Raw genomic sequence first — 14,209 nt, forward strand, 5'->3', positions numbered from 1 at the left:
TTCAGTCAAAGTCCAGACTTTAACCTGATTTAAATGATGTGGCAGAGCGGAACCTTAAGCAAATGCCTGTAAATCATGTAGCAACTGAAGCAATGTTGTAAAGAAGTGTGGGGCCAAATCTTCACCACAACATAGTGAGTCTGATAATGTCATGCACAAGACAATTAGTATAAGTTATAGCTGCTAAAAGTGTTTCTACAAGTCACTGAATCATGACGTGGGTTTAAGTTTAGTGTTTTCCCCCCACAGTTTGCCTTTTCCTCATGGTTCAGATTTTGTTAAATCGATAATTGCATGGTGTAATGTAACGTATGGTGCATTTTAAACCAAACTACAGTCTTTTTTCTATTCACAATTATTGCATTTTGCAATTCTTGTATATTTATTAGGTCTGATTTGTCAATATATAGATTCAACCAATATATATTATACTGGTTGAATCTAGCATAATGATAGTGCAGGAGATTCTTTTGTTTGTTTCCTTTAGTAAGTCAGGGCACAGTTGTAAAATGTCTGGGAAATCCCCTATGTGCTGCTTTACATTTTGTGGTATTTATACTCGGTCATAGACTATGAGAGTTGAGCTGCAGGTCTTATGTTGCCCTAGTCCTGGTTGAGACTGAATATTTTTGGCTTTGTATTTATATAGAGCTATCCCTTATTTGCACTCAGAGGCATCACTGCAAGGTTCAAGTGTGTGTCACATCAGTATACCAACAACAACCCAATTAAAAACCCTGGTGTAGTAACTATGGCATCCACTGATTAAACAGAATAAGATCACATTTTCAGTAAATTATCAAATAAAAGCAAGGACAATTATCTACATCACATTATGTAAGCATGGTTCCATCCAAATCCTGTTGTATCATGTAGATGTTTTTAGGGCATTTGGAAACTGGTATTTATGTACTGTGCATAAATACCACAGCACAAAGCAAATGCTGCAGGAGTCAGTGTCAAACATAAAGGCTGTGGGCAAAAACAAGCAAAGTTGTTTGGCGAAGAGGGAGAAATATGATTACACCTGAATTCCCCACTGAGCAACAATAAAGGATATTTCTAACTCTTTTCTAAATCTCTGTTCAGAGAAATGAATTTAATGACTTTGAATAAGTGAGCATGATTCACAGGTGCATCATACTCACTTGTTATCATTTATCACTTATGAAAGGCAAATAAGTGAACAGAACTTTTTTTTTTTTACATAATATCAAAACCGTAAAAGATAAAGTTGCTATTGATGCTAAAATAATCTAACATACTGGTTATTAGTTATAATAATTTTACACTTGACATTACCCTTTTTAATTTTGATGTTCATAATTTTTCTTAGATATAGAGTGGGCAAAGCAAACTCAGTAGTAATAATCATTGAGCAGAATATTATACCGATTTGCCCTGTATTAACAAAGACAGGAAGAATAATTTGATAATAGCTGATTAACTAAATTGCTGTCTAACAGACATGTCGCCCCGAAGTTGTAAAACACTGTTTTAAAAAGGGTTATGTTAATAAGAGCAGTGGATAGCTCGCCTTTAGTTTTCAAGTCATCAGACAGGGAGGGAAAAGTGTAGCTGTCTTCTTTAAGCCAGCTGTCTCGCAGTGCACAGCAACAGGTGTTTTGTTTTTTTTTTCCCCCAATGTGTAGTCAGATGTACAATTAAACAATATATCCCCATTACAGAGGTGAAATGAAACAAAGATTGAAAATATGATGATTATTTTTTGCTATAAACAATTAATTATTTACAAATAATATTGGCATATTTTTCAAGAACCAACACAGCTCGTCACTTCGGTCCTAAAACCTTAACCAGCATGAATCCTGACGTTTTGTGTACAGATGGCAGAGTCATCACTGACAAACAGACGCCGCCAATAAGTAGGGAGCTTGACCAGGGCATGGCGTGACAGAGGTTAAAGGACTGCGGCCACTCTGAGAAGCCTCCCCCTGTCTGTGAGCAGATGTGTGCTTTAGAACTCAGACAAATAAAAAACCCCAACTGTCTCTGCCCTCAGCAGTGGGGTACTCCCCTCCAGCTCCTCCCTTTGGGGCACTTTGGCTTTTTTCCTCCCTTTTACAGCCCCTGCAATACTGGGTGAAATGAATTGAAAGATCACCAATGAGAGGCTCAACAACCACATGGACATGCACCCAACCACCCTCATCAAACCCCCTGTCTCTTGTTGGGAGCCCCCAGTGGGAATGTTCACTGTTTGAAGAGCTAACTCTTTAATTCTGTCTGGAATGTTTCCTCTGGGTGGGGCAGTGTAGCGTGCAGAGCCAGACCACTAACCACTCTCCTACAGCCCCTCTACCCCCTTCATCTTCCTACTAAATTCAATACCTCTATTTCTGGGAGGGGGGAGTGGAGCCACACTTAGCTGTTAAGAGGTCAGCACAAGATAAAGCTGTTTAATGTCAGAGAGATTACAATTTTGTTTTTCTTTTTTTAGAAAATTGGCACTTAAAAATAACAATTAGGGGCATTTATTTCAATTTGATACACACCACTATCAGCAGCTTTTGAATCAAAAAGTTCAAGTATCAGATCAGTGAACTATAAACTGTGGCTACAAGTGATTTTGAATATCTTTAGCTAAAAATAGAAAATAACTAACAAATAGTTTTTAAGCAGAGATTGAATAACAAATGCAAGTTTTAGTAGTTTCTCGTTTTTTTATGGAATCACGGCATTGAAGTCCTACAACAGAACAACAATTATTCTGTCATTACTTTGTATAAATTATTACATCCCAGATAGATCGCAGTTTAAATGATGATTAAAACATGGCGACATCCACATAAAGATTAATCAAATCTAAATGTAGTTGAAGGGCGGTTGGGGGTTGGTGGTATGGGCCAACCAAGCCTGACTTTCAACGCCTTTGTTTAGGCTAACTTTGGCATAACCTGTGGGCTAAAAAATATTTACTGGGCTAAATAAAAGGCAGGTCAAACTTAAATAGCAGTCAAAAAGATGCCTATGGACTCCATAGGCTCCATAGACTTAAGTCTCATCGCTTTCCATTGTAATGCATGGGTTGAAGTTATATTATAGTATAAATTCTAAAAAGAAGAAATGAACAAATTTGTAAACACTAACAATGCTTTGTATACCTACCTCTTTTACATGCATATACGGTCTTCTGTTCCGTTTTTGTACTTTAAGTAAACTGTGTGGATTGAGATTTTCAATTCCCTGTGTGGTTCAGCAGATTGTGCAAAGAAAGATATTCCAGGCCTCACACATTATAGTCGCTCTTTGTTCTGAACAAGCACTGCAACAGGTTTTAATGGACCGCAGCCCTCCTCATTATTTCTCATCTGAATGGCCTCCATTTGCAGGCAATTTGTACAAGCAGAGGTCAGACAGTAATTCCAGTCTTATTACATCAACATAACAGGAAGTGCAGTAAACGGAGTAATACTAAGTACTCCATTTAAAAGCCACTGACAGTAATGGCATCTGAGACAACATTCGGAAGGAGAGAAACCAGGTCAAGTTGGCACATGAAGTGGGGCACATCGACTCATGCTGCACAACTACAGAGACTGTGCTTCCAAAAAAAATACAATGCTCTAGCCAAATATAGTGTTTTTGCACACTGATTGCCTAACTGTTCCACTTTCTATTGTCAAAATAACAGCATTGAGTCCATCTGCTAAATGCAATTTCCTCCCCATTTGTGGAAAACGAGCTGAAAACAATGCCAAACATTCCTGCCTCTTAAAGCGTGCACACAATCCTTATCGATCTACTTGCTGCAGCCGTGCAGCTCCCCACTTCCTGACTGATGCGTTGCTGGGGCGACAGCTAAATTATGCAACGCTGCTGCCTCAACAGACAGGCTTCAGTGCATGAGTAGGAAAAGCAAGGCTCAAGAGTGGCAAGTGTTCCCGCGCTTCGTCAATAGCAGATGCCCAATTACAGAGAGGAAACAGATTTAGTCCAACATGGCCAATACTGGTCAAGCAGCTTTCTTCATTTAAATGAATTCTTCGCCTGAGTTGTGGACAAATCTGTCCTGGAAAAAGTTTTCCATGTTGCACTCAATAATTCAACAGTTATAAATTACTAGTTGACTTTTTCAGTGTTCTCATAGAAAATAAAAAAAATTATTTCTAGAAAGCCAGGAATACAGATATTATCTGAAAAGCTAGCACTACGCCTGCTAACAGGATACAAGGCAAGAATGAAATTGTGTAATGTCTTCATAAGAAGAACAACCTGTCTTAATGTTTCCAGATATTACATCATATAATGTAAAAAAAAAAGCACAATTTAAAATTAACTTACTAAATTTTAAATGTGAAATAAACCTATGTAACTCTTAAGACTGTGAATGACATGAGATTTACTAATATCAGTTTGAGATTGAGACGCAGTCAGTCAGGCTTTTAGCAATCAATACAGATTTCAAATCCAATACAGATTTATAGTGTGTGAACTTAGCAGTAAAACGTAATTAGAAACTCAACATAAGAAAGAAAATAGAATATGCTGTGATTTTACTATAAAAGAAAATAAGATAAGGGAAGAATATTGCATCACCAACCCCAATCCTAATTTTTATCAGATTTTTTGCTAACCTCAAAGCAGCACATCAAAGAATATGCAGTTTTTACTGTGTTTACAGGCTGAAAGAAATGTTAGAGTTTAAGTTTTGATTAATTAAGTAGGGGGCTCATCCATCTGAGCCAAAAAGAGAAAAATTTGTCTGAAAGTCAAAATACTGCCCTAAACTACAGCATTTTCTGTTATTATTATGGTACCCAGCAAATAGAAATAAACTTGGTAACACTAACTGACCTAAAAGGGGAAAGCTTTAGTCTGATTAATTAACAGTGAAAAGGTAAAGGAGAAGTTTGGTTTTTTTTATGTGTGTAAACATCTGGTTCCAGCATTATGTGTAAAAAGTCAAAATAAAACTATCTATAACCACAAACGCATTACAGTAAGGAGAGGTGGGGTTTATTCATAAGTGGATGCTAAATGACAGAGGTCACATAGTCTTCATCCTATTGCAGAGGAGACCTGGGTGCTGTGGCTGCCCAGCCCATCTCTCGCTCCACACGGCACCTTTGTGCATCCTCTTGTTTGACATTCATTTACTCTGCTGTTTAGGAGAGGGCCGAGGTCACCATGCATACATCACTGACACGAAAACACTGGTTAACATGTCTGTCCACACCCATCTGCCCTGTATAAGACATTCACATTCATTCAAATAGGCAGGAGTACTTTGCTGCAAGATGGATTATTTGTAATGCCTGTCAGTCAAATTGTTTCAAGGAATTAGGGAAATCTCATTCAGTTAAAAACTATATCTTGTCACACAAAAACTGCTACATATGAGGGGAAAAATGGGGAGAAAATTCATCAACCTTAGTTAGAAAAATCATATTTTAGAGTCGTAAAATCTAACTATTACAAGTTATAGTTAATGAAACACTAATAAATCGAACTTGGCTATTTCTCAAAAGCCTGTGTAGTCATGGCATTTTACAGGAATTGAGTGCCTCATATAGATGATGTGGTTCCGTTACTGCATTATCTGTTCCATGACAGTCGTATAAAGCAGATGGGCTGTTTTCATAAAGAAAAAAAAAATATTAAACAGAAATGTGGCAAATGGCTGTTTTAAAGCTTATCAGGAGCAACAAAAACACAATGTTGTGAGGACTTTTGTTACAAAAAAACCATTGCAAGCATCATGGGGTTAGCTCTATTAGGTGATTCCACCTGACCTACATAAGAGTTTTCCATTGATGACACTTTGAATCTTTTCTGTACCCTTATAAAAAGCAAAATAACTGCAATTTAAGGGAAGACGAAACACAGTTTACGCCACAGGTAGCGCAACTTTCATCTTGGTTGGTCATTGTCTTTGTACTGATGCCTGAGTTTGTTATTAAAAATATCCCAGTATCACTCTTCACAAACTTCAGAGTTGTGCCTTCTTTTTTCTTCTTACACACTTCCCCATTCACTCATTTCTTAATTTTGGTCATGGAAATGAATAAGGTCATCATAAGACAATTAAAATTTGTGCACAATTAAAGAAGAAAAGTTGTGGGGAGAAGGCACTATGCACTTTGTTAAATAGGCATAACCAATTTTAATACCCTAATTGTTCTGGATAACATCAGGACCTAAACTTTTTCTAATTATGGGTTGCGAGGCTTCAGCACCATGGTGATATCTCTTGACAGCATTCATCAACCAAGTGCTTTAGATAAAAGTCTCCATCCAGTGTGACAGGTTACATGAGACACACACCGACATGTTAAAGAGTTAATCTATAGAAATCTCTCCTTACTGAGTCATTCTATCTCTTCTTTGTCTTTCAGAATACTGCAAATGTCTTTTTCTAAAATTTTAGATACTCGGTATTTGTGGCATCTGTCAGGCTTGACTCTCGTCCTTTGAAGACAATAACAAAAAAAAAAACAAAAAAAAAAACACACACACACACTTCTCCTGCCTACACGGATCCCCTCCCCCTACAGCGGTGCAACCTGAAACTGCCTGAAGAGATGAGCCGTCATTAAATACTGCAGAGCTGACATAATGACAGGAAAGATAAAAGAGAGGAAACAAAAAAAGGCCAGACCAATTCTCTTCCCATAATACAGCTCCCAACCCCCAGGCTCTGGCCACCTCTCCTAATAAAAGACACCAGGCCACACATAGGACACTGGTCAGCTACAAGTTGGCTGCTACAATCTACTGTTCAGGAGACGCTCAAAGCCTGGACAGCGAAATACCCTAGTATTTGACCTCAACCAGTCCGACCAATTTGGTGGAACTCGGTTTCCTTTAAACTCTCTGAACTGAAGGAGTACCATGACCTGTTTTCTATTGTCCAAAGCTAAATTTGGAAATGTGGTTAAGAGCAGTTGTTATCTTTAGCCTTAAGACCTCTACTTGCATTCATAAATATTAATCTCCCTGTGCCTACCACCAAGTATGCATGGACAACATGCCCACATGGATGAACACACCACAAGTAACTGGCCCAAAAATAATAGTTTGCAAAACTGGGGCCATGGATCAGATGCCAGGGCTAAAGTTTGTGACAGCTTTTATTTTTATGTTAACAGAAGTCACAAAAGGTACATTAGTTGAATTATCTAAAATTTTTCATTTTACTAGTCTAGATAGAACAATTCAAAAATGTTAAAATCTTCTGCTCTGAAAGATATTTCTTGCTTTTATACAAGTAAATTTCTTTAAAAAAGTTCAAATTTTTGTTGCAAGTCCAAGATTTGTGTCTACTTTGACAAGCATTTCTAAAAAGGAGACACACTAATCAGTCTGCCAGTAAACAAAATTGAGTAATTTCCCCATTACTTGGCTCTGACTGGCAATATGTTGCATAAAAAAGTGCCCTGCTTACTGAATGCAAAAAAAAAACAAAAAAAAAAAAAAAAAAACATTTTTCTTTGTTTTTAAAGAAAAAACAAAACACAGAAATTACTATTATCGAATGGAAGCCTGACTGGTCTATTCTTAGTCTCTAGCCAATTTGTGCAAAACAGAATGCCATTGTTTCCAGGATGCTTCATTTTACACTCATCATCGGCTGTTTTGTTCCTTTGTAAAAAAGAAAGTGTTGACAGAGTAGAATTTTTTTTAAATTAAAAACAATGTATATATGTGTGGTATTGTAGCTTATTTCTGCAAAGAATTTTTCTTTTACACACAATAAAAAAAGTGCAGTCTTTCTTGTTATTATTATTATTCAGTTGTGACAGGAGTGCAAACCTGCAATTATCCATGGGATAAGATCTAGTTCACATCAAATATCCAAAATCCAGGTCAAAGAATTCAGAAAACACACAATTGCTGGCTTATGAGTGAAGCAAAAAGTTTTATTTGACTTTCACATCGATTGAACACCTGCATGAAACTGCAAAGTTTGCATCTCATCCTCGGACGAACTGGCATTAGAGAAGCAACAAATGACAGTAATATGGATATAGTGAAATGTTCATGCAGTCCCCTACTTCACACATACTCGTCAACTTAGCTCTGTGACTACCTTCATTGGGAGCGCAGAGCCAATGAAGACTCAGTTCTTTAACGAGTCACACTGAGATGACAAGGAGTGATCGCTGGCAAAGCTTGAATGCGTCTTTTTGTAAAGTGGCATAAAAAAAGCTTGGATGTAATATTTTTGGGGGAGGATGAGACACATGGGACATTCCCCTGTGAAAAATTTGAGTAAAAAAAAAATACTAGTTTCATCATATTTACACAAACATTCATCTTTGTGGAAATATTAGAAACATTTATTTTAACTTCTTTATATAAATCATATAAAGATCTGTGTCTTTATATGATTTATATAAATATTTTGTGTGACTTATGTTGTGCCTAATGTGAAGAATATTACAATTCTGTCGTATTATAGAGCAACACTGGGTATTAGCTGGTTTTCAAAATATGACTGCATGCCTTTTAAAAAATCAGGAAACATGTCAAAACCTAACATGAGAATTACTGCATCTTTTTTTACCAAAACAGTAACAATTTGGATCACCAAATGTTTTTTGGTGATCCCTAAAAACATTTAAAATTAGGATTGTTACTTTATATACTTTTTCGCACCACTGATTCAGTGAGAATATTAAACATATTTGAAACTGTGATTGAATTTATTGTCTTTCTCTTTAGTAACACAATTGTCCTATTTAATGTAACTAGTGCCTTAAAGTAGCCTACATGATAATGAATGGCTTCCATTTTAAAATAATTACTTTTGTTTGTTGGTATTTGACCTAGAATGATTCTCCTCCTGTATGTAAGGGTTTGAAATCTTGTTAATGCAAGGTGTGTCAGAATGGCCAGAGTTTTCTCTGGGTGCACGGAGTGAAGTGCCGCTGCGATGTCCAGCACTCACTTGTTTTCATGCACAGTTTATCAACCTACTGAAAAAAAAAGGCTACTATATGTTCACCAAACTAACAAAAAAGGCACATTTAGCCATTTGGACATAATTCTTTTGCAGAACCAACCAGCAAAACGTATATCAGTTGATTAACTGTAGGCTTGCTAACCAAGCAGGAAGGTCAACTAATTAACGAGCTAATATAAACTTGTTATACTTCAACTGTTATAAAAATAGCAGAATAGAAAATGTACATTTCACATTATATGAACAATAATAAGTGCTTGTTTTATGTTTTTCCTCAAGTATTGAAATAGCAGTAATAAATGTAAAAGATTTGTTAGATTATTTTAAGAACAGTTGGAATAATTCTATCTTTTTGTTTTAAATCAAACTCAGATTGCTAATGGAGTGTTCCAAATTTGTGTGTAAATATTAAGACAACATGATGTTTTTACCGAGTTATCATGCACTTAAGACATGATTCCAGGCGCTGCGTCCCTGAAAACATCTGTTTCCCAAGTGCAATAAACGGCCACTGCCTTTAAATAGATAATAAAATAAAGTATATGAGAGCCAAATCATCCTATCCCACTGTCCAATCACATGTCTTGTTACACTGTCCACTTCTGCAGAGCTACAGCTTTTTATTTCACTTACAGGCTCGTGCGCTCCGTGTTTAACCTGCTCCGTCTGCAGCTACGATGTTAAACCACATGGCGCTTGGCTCGGTTCCCTCCTGACATGTCAGTGTTCTGTAACACGGTGCCGAGGCAATATTTATCTTCAAGGGAAAGTTCACTTGGCACACAGCCGAACCTCTTGGGGTGGCTGCTACTGTGTACTACATCCAACCTTTCTACCCACCCAAAATCATCAAGCTGACCCAGGCAGCCACCCACAGCCTCACAGCAGCAGCGCTGCCCCGCCTGACTCCGCTGCTTGGACCAGAGCCAAACCAGAGCCTGAGCAAAACGCCAAGAGGGACAAAGAGCAAGATACACACACTCAAAATCTGAGTGCAGCAGGAGAAAACTGGCGAGCGTGAACACATTGCACCTCGGCCTGGCAGTCTGCCAAGACACACTCAAGAGGCTCTTTTTTTTTTTTTTTTACCCACCACAAAAGCCAATCGGCGGTCAACCCCCTGTAGAGATTTGAAGTGTTTTACAAAGATACTCCCGGAGCAGTGCACGACACAGTCAAGATTAAGTCGTCTTTCCCAGCAGGGGGGTAAGCAGAGAAATCGCACTAAGCTCACAAAATTTAACAAAAGACAAGAACATGTTCAGAGAGCTAATATTATCAGAGGAAACTCAATATTTAGAGGACATTACTAGGAAAAGAGAAAAATACAATTTGCAATCAATAAAGATTAAGTAGAAAAATGCATCATAGCATCAGGAGCCACACAGAGGAAGGAACTAACCTGTCTGAAGTGGTCATCAAATCCCCAGTCGGCCTGTCCATTAGGAGAGGCAGATAAGTTTGGCCCTGCAGGGGACATGCCCTCATCAGGTTCCTGCTTCACTCTAACAGGTGGGGAGGCAGCTCTCTGGGGGGCCGACATGGAGTAGCCTGCGAACGGACGGGCTGGGATGCGGGAGGCGTTCTGTTGCAGAGCCAGGGTCTGCTTGCGGAGAAACTCCAGGCCGCTGGCGTTTCCCTCATCCTCGTCGCTGCCCTCGTCCCCCTCCATCATCTCGTTGTCGTCATCCTCATCCCCTGAATCCCGGCCTCTGTCCTCATCCTCTTCTCTTTCCGAGTCCACGCTGCTCTGATTGGACACCCGAGGAGGCAAGCCGGCCGCAGGAACGCCTCCGGCCATGCCTTTGCCCATGAAGCTTGCCCCAGAAGCCCGGGCTGCAGCCAGAATGGCCTGCTGGGCTGCAACCTGCTGAGCGTACATGATGTGGGCCTCTCGCAGCTTCCGTTCCTTCCTCTCCATTTCCAGACGGGCCTGCTGCTGGCGCTGGAGCTGCTCCATCACTGCCTCCAGCTTCATTCCCCCTGTAGAGGTGCTCTGTGGAAAAGCCACACTGGGCTCCTGAGACATGCTTGGCTGTGGAGGGAAGAGAAAGAACCATAAAATACAGATAAGGAAAGCTACTCTCTTTGTAAAAATACTTTAGCAACACATTTGCATACATAAAACAAATTTCTAAATAACCAAACATGTTTTCAGTGGTAGGGACATTATTAAACCGGGATCAAAATAAATTTTAAAAAATATATAAAGGAATAATAAATCCAGGACATTATGCACTAGATTCAATACTAAAATATTTCCACTCTTATCCTTTTTAATATATACACTAAAATAGTTTAAATGCGCACACACACTCTAAATAAAGGAAACTAACAACTAAGCACATTACAATATAACCATGTGTTAAAATGACTGATACAGGCAACAAATTCATTTTTAAATAGAAAACAGCATATAGACGGCAGATAAATATTGACTGCTATGACTCTTAGGACACAAGCTCCAGGTAAATTTGTCGGCAAATCTTTACCCATGAACAATTTCTCTTAGTTACTTGGGAGAACAAGTCTGACATGTAATTTTATTTTATTAAAATGGTATTTTAAGATTCTATTTTCACTTATTGTGGGTTATTTATTATCCCGCTGTGAAGCACTTTATGAAGTGCTTCTTCGACTGTAATTTGACGACAATGGAGTTTTTTTATTATGTAGTTCAGCATTTTCACAAATTCTAAACATGAAAAAGGTCATGACTGCTAAAATCTTAAATTAATTAAATTTTTTGTGATACACTCCATCTTATTTATTTGGGTTCCGATCCCTGTTGACTTTTGGAAATTTGATAGATTATGATCCTTGATCAAACCAAGACAATGCTAAGTGACGTCCTGCTGATATTTATCGAATTCATAACCACATTACCCTACATATATGAGCAGATATTAGAAAATGACTGTACTGGTTTTGAAAAATTGTTTTCCAATCACAGGGTTGACACTTGACAAGGGTGCTGGTCATTTTTCCCTCTTACCCACTCACCATTGGCTTTTTTTTTAATTATCTCAAATTCATACAAGGAGGTGTTTTGTACCTGTTTTGACAACAAAGGATTTCCGATGCGTTTTATGCAAATTGGAAGGTCTTCTGAAAGAAAAGACCTGCTGCCAGAAAATGCCAACATTTTCTAGCAGCAGAAGGTCACACAGGTTTACTATTTGGATTTGGTCAGTTGCTGCGTTTCCACAGTCATCTGGTCCAAATTGAGAATAGAACCAAAACTAAGAAGAAATAGGAAGTAATAAAATATTATAAAATCCAACTGAATTAAACTACAGGTGAGCCCAATAAACCACACACTTAACGTAAATACTCATATGTAATACAATAAATACACAATATATAGGTACGCAATTTCTTCAAAGACAAGGAGGAAAAATGGGGGTACAAAGTGGCAAAGAGGTCAACTTACAGAACGCCCACATTTTCGAGCCTAAATAGTCAAGCAAAATTTGAAACGTAGGAAATGGCAAGAAGGTAAAATGACCAGAACCCGGACTGGTATTGGAAGTAGACGATCGTTAAAGAGAAGGATGGACACAAATTTGACATAATAAATGTAACTATAATCATGCTATATCAATGTGAAAACTGTCGCCAATTAAGTTCTAGCTGATCTACTGATCAACATTACTTTTAATAGCAAACAACCACACAAGTGGGGAAAAAACAGACAGTTAAAGCACCTCCTCCGTATTAGAGCGAGTTAGCTGCCACATCCTCAAAATAACGTGGATAACATAAGAGATAAGGAGGAGATAACATGCAAACATGCCAAGTCAGCCAACTTACGCCTTTTTTTAAGAATACAAAAAATTTTTTTGCCCCAGCAGCAATAATAAAAATGAATGAAAAGTAACCAGCTCTAAAGGTCATGTTACCTCTCCAAACTTTGCTCTCCTTTTTCTTTGGGAAACTACGCGATCAGCAGCCACCTCCTCCTCTCGGCAGCGTGAATAAAAGCGTAAAAACGAACTCTCGGAGGGCTTTTTCAGCTCGCTGCCAGGTCAGAGAAGAGCAGAGCCACAAACAAGCACAGCCACCACTCACCATTTGCGCCTTGCTACTGCTGGAGTTGTCCACCATCCCTCTTTCCTTGGGGTTTTATCCTCCTTCCCTCGTTTCTGGCTCTAGTTCAAACACTTGTAAACACACACGCATGCGCGCGTGCACGCCCCTCAGATTCCGACTGATCCGCCGGGAGAAGGAGAAAAAGGAGCTATCCGACGTTTTCTCCTGGGCCAGTTCTCCAGGTTTGCCCGTGTTTCTGTCCGTTTTCCACCGCTTTCGTAAAATTCGTGATTTCCTCCTTTAATAGATAAGGGAGCAGGGTGGTAAATGACCCAATCTCATACCTCGGAAAGCGCTGAGGTAACTCCCTGTCGTTTTTTTTTTTTCTCCGGTGGAGTTGACACCCCCCTCGCATGGCGCACACCAGCGTTAGGCCCGCCCAACGACAGCAACAAGTATTTCGATTTAATTAAATTAATACATGCTTTTGACTTACAGTAATTTTATTATTCCTCAACCGTTTGAGGTTATTGCGAAAACATCATAATTATGCTTTATTTTTAACTAAATCGAAATAAAAACACAGGAGTTGATGCAGCTGCGTGTATATTTTTTAAAGCCAACGTGTACAGATTTTTACATTTTAGGGCGTATACTATAGATGCACAACTTATACATTTTGCTTCTGTAGCATAAAATTCTTTCAAAAGAGATTTTGCAAAAACTTGGTGGAAAATGTTTACCTCAACAGGTAGTTCAAGCAGCACAGCTCTATGCTGCCCCCTTCCGGAAATTAATGTCGATAATTCGATTTAAAAAGTGAAACTCATGTTTGTGTCAAACTCCAGTCCTCGAGGGTCACTGTCCTGCAGTTTTTAGATGTGCCACAGGTACAAAACACTGGAATGAGATGGCTTAATTACCTACTTCTCGTGTAGAGATCTGCTAATGACCAAATTATTCTATTCAGGTATGGTGCAGCAGAGGCACATCTAAATGTTGCAAGGTAGTTGCCCTTCAGGACTGGAGTTTGACAATTGTGCAGATCTGAAACGTTTATTTGTTTTAATTGTAATGGTTATGATTTAGAGCTAACGCAAAATTAATTTGATTAGAAAAGTACAATTACATAAGACCAATAAAAATACAATTTAGTAGAGAAATGTCAAACTGCCCAACATACCTTGCAGTAGATACACTTAACATATTTGAAAACCTAATAAATTAGGATTTTAGGCTTAGTGGAGA

General features: G+C 38.4%; 1 protein-coding gene across 2 annotated transcripts in view; it reads right to left on the reverse strand.

The window, feature by feature from the left end:
• The window catches only part of LOC122846791 (AT-rich interactive domain-containing protein 3B-like), a 58,343-nt gene extending 44,989 nt beyond the window's left edge, over window positions 1-13,354 (reverse strand). For both annotated transcript variants that reach the window (XM_044143973.1, XM_044143963.1), the window contains exons 1-2: window positions 13,001-13,354; window positions 10,332-10,964 (exon numbers count right to left, since the gene is read on the reverse strand). In XM_044143973.1, coding sequence (XP_043999908.1) covers window positions 10,332-10,964; window positions 13,001-13,036 — 669 coding nt within the window. In that variant the 5' untranslated portion in view covers window positions 13,037-13,354. The remainder of the gene's footprint in view (window positions 1-10,331; window positions 10,965-13,000) is intronic.
• Window positions 13,355-14,209: the final 855 nt, after the last annotated feature.

Source organism: Gambusia affinis, linkage group LG02, assembly GCF_019740435.1.
Source record: "Gambusia affinis linkage group LG02, SWU_Gaff_1.0, whole genome shotgun sequence".
Classification (NCBI taxonomy): domain Eukaryota; kingdom Metazoa; phylum Chordata; class Actinopteri; order Cyprinodontiformes; family Poeciliidae; genus Gambusia; species Gambusia affinis.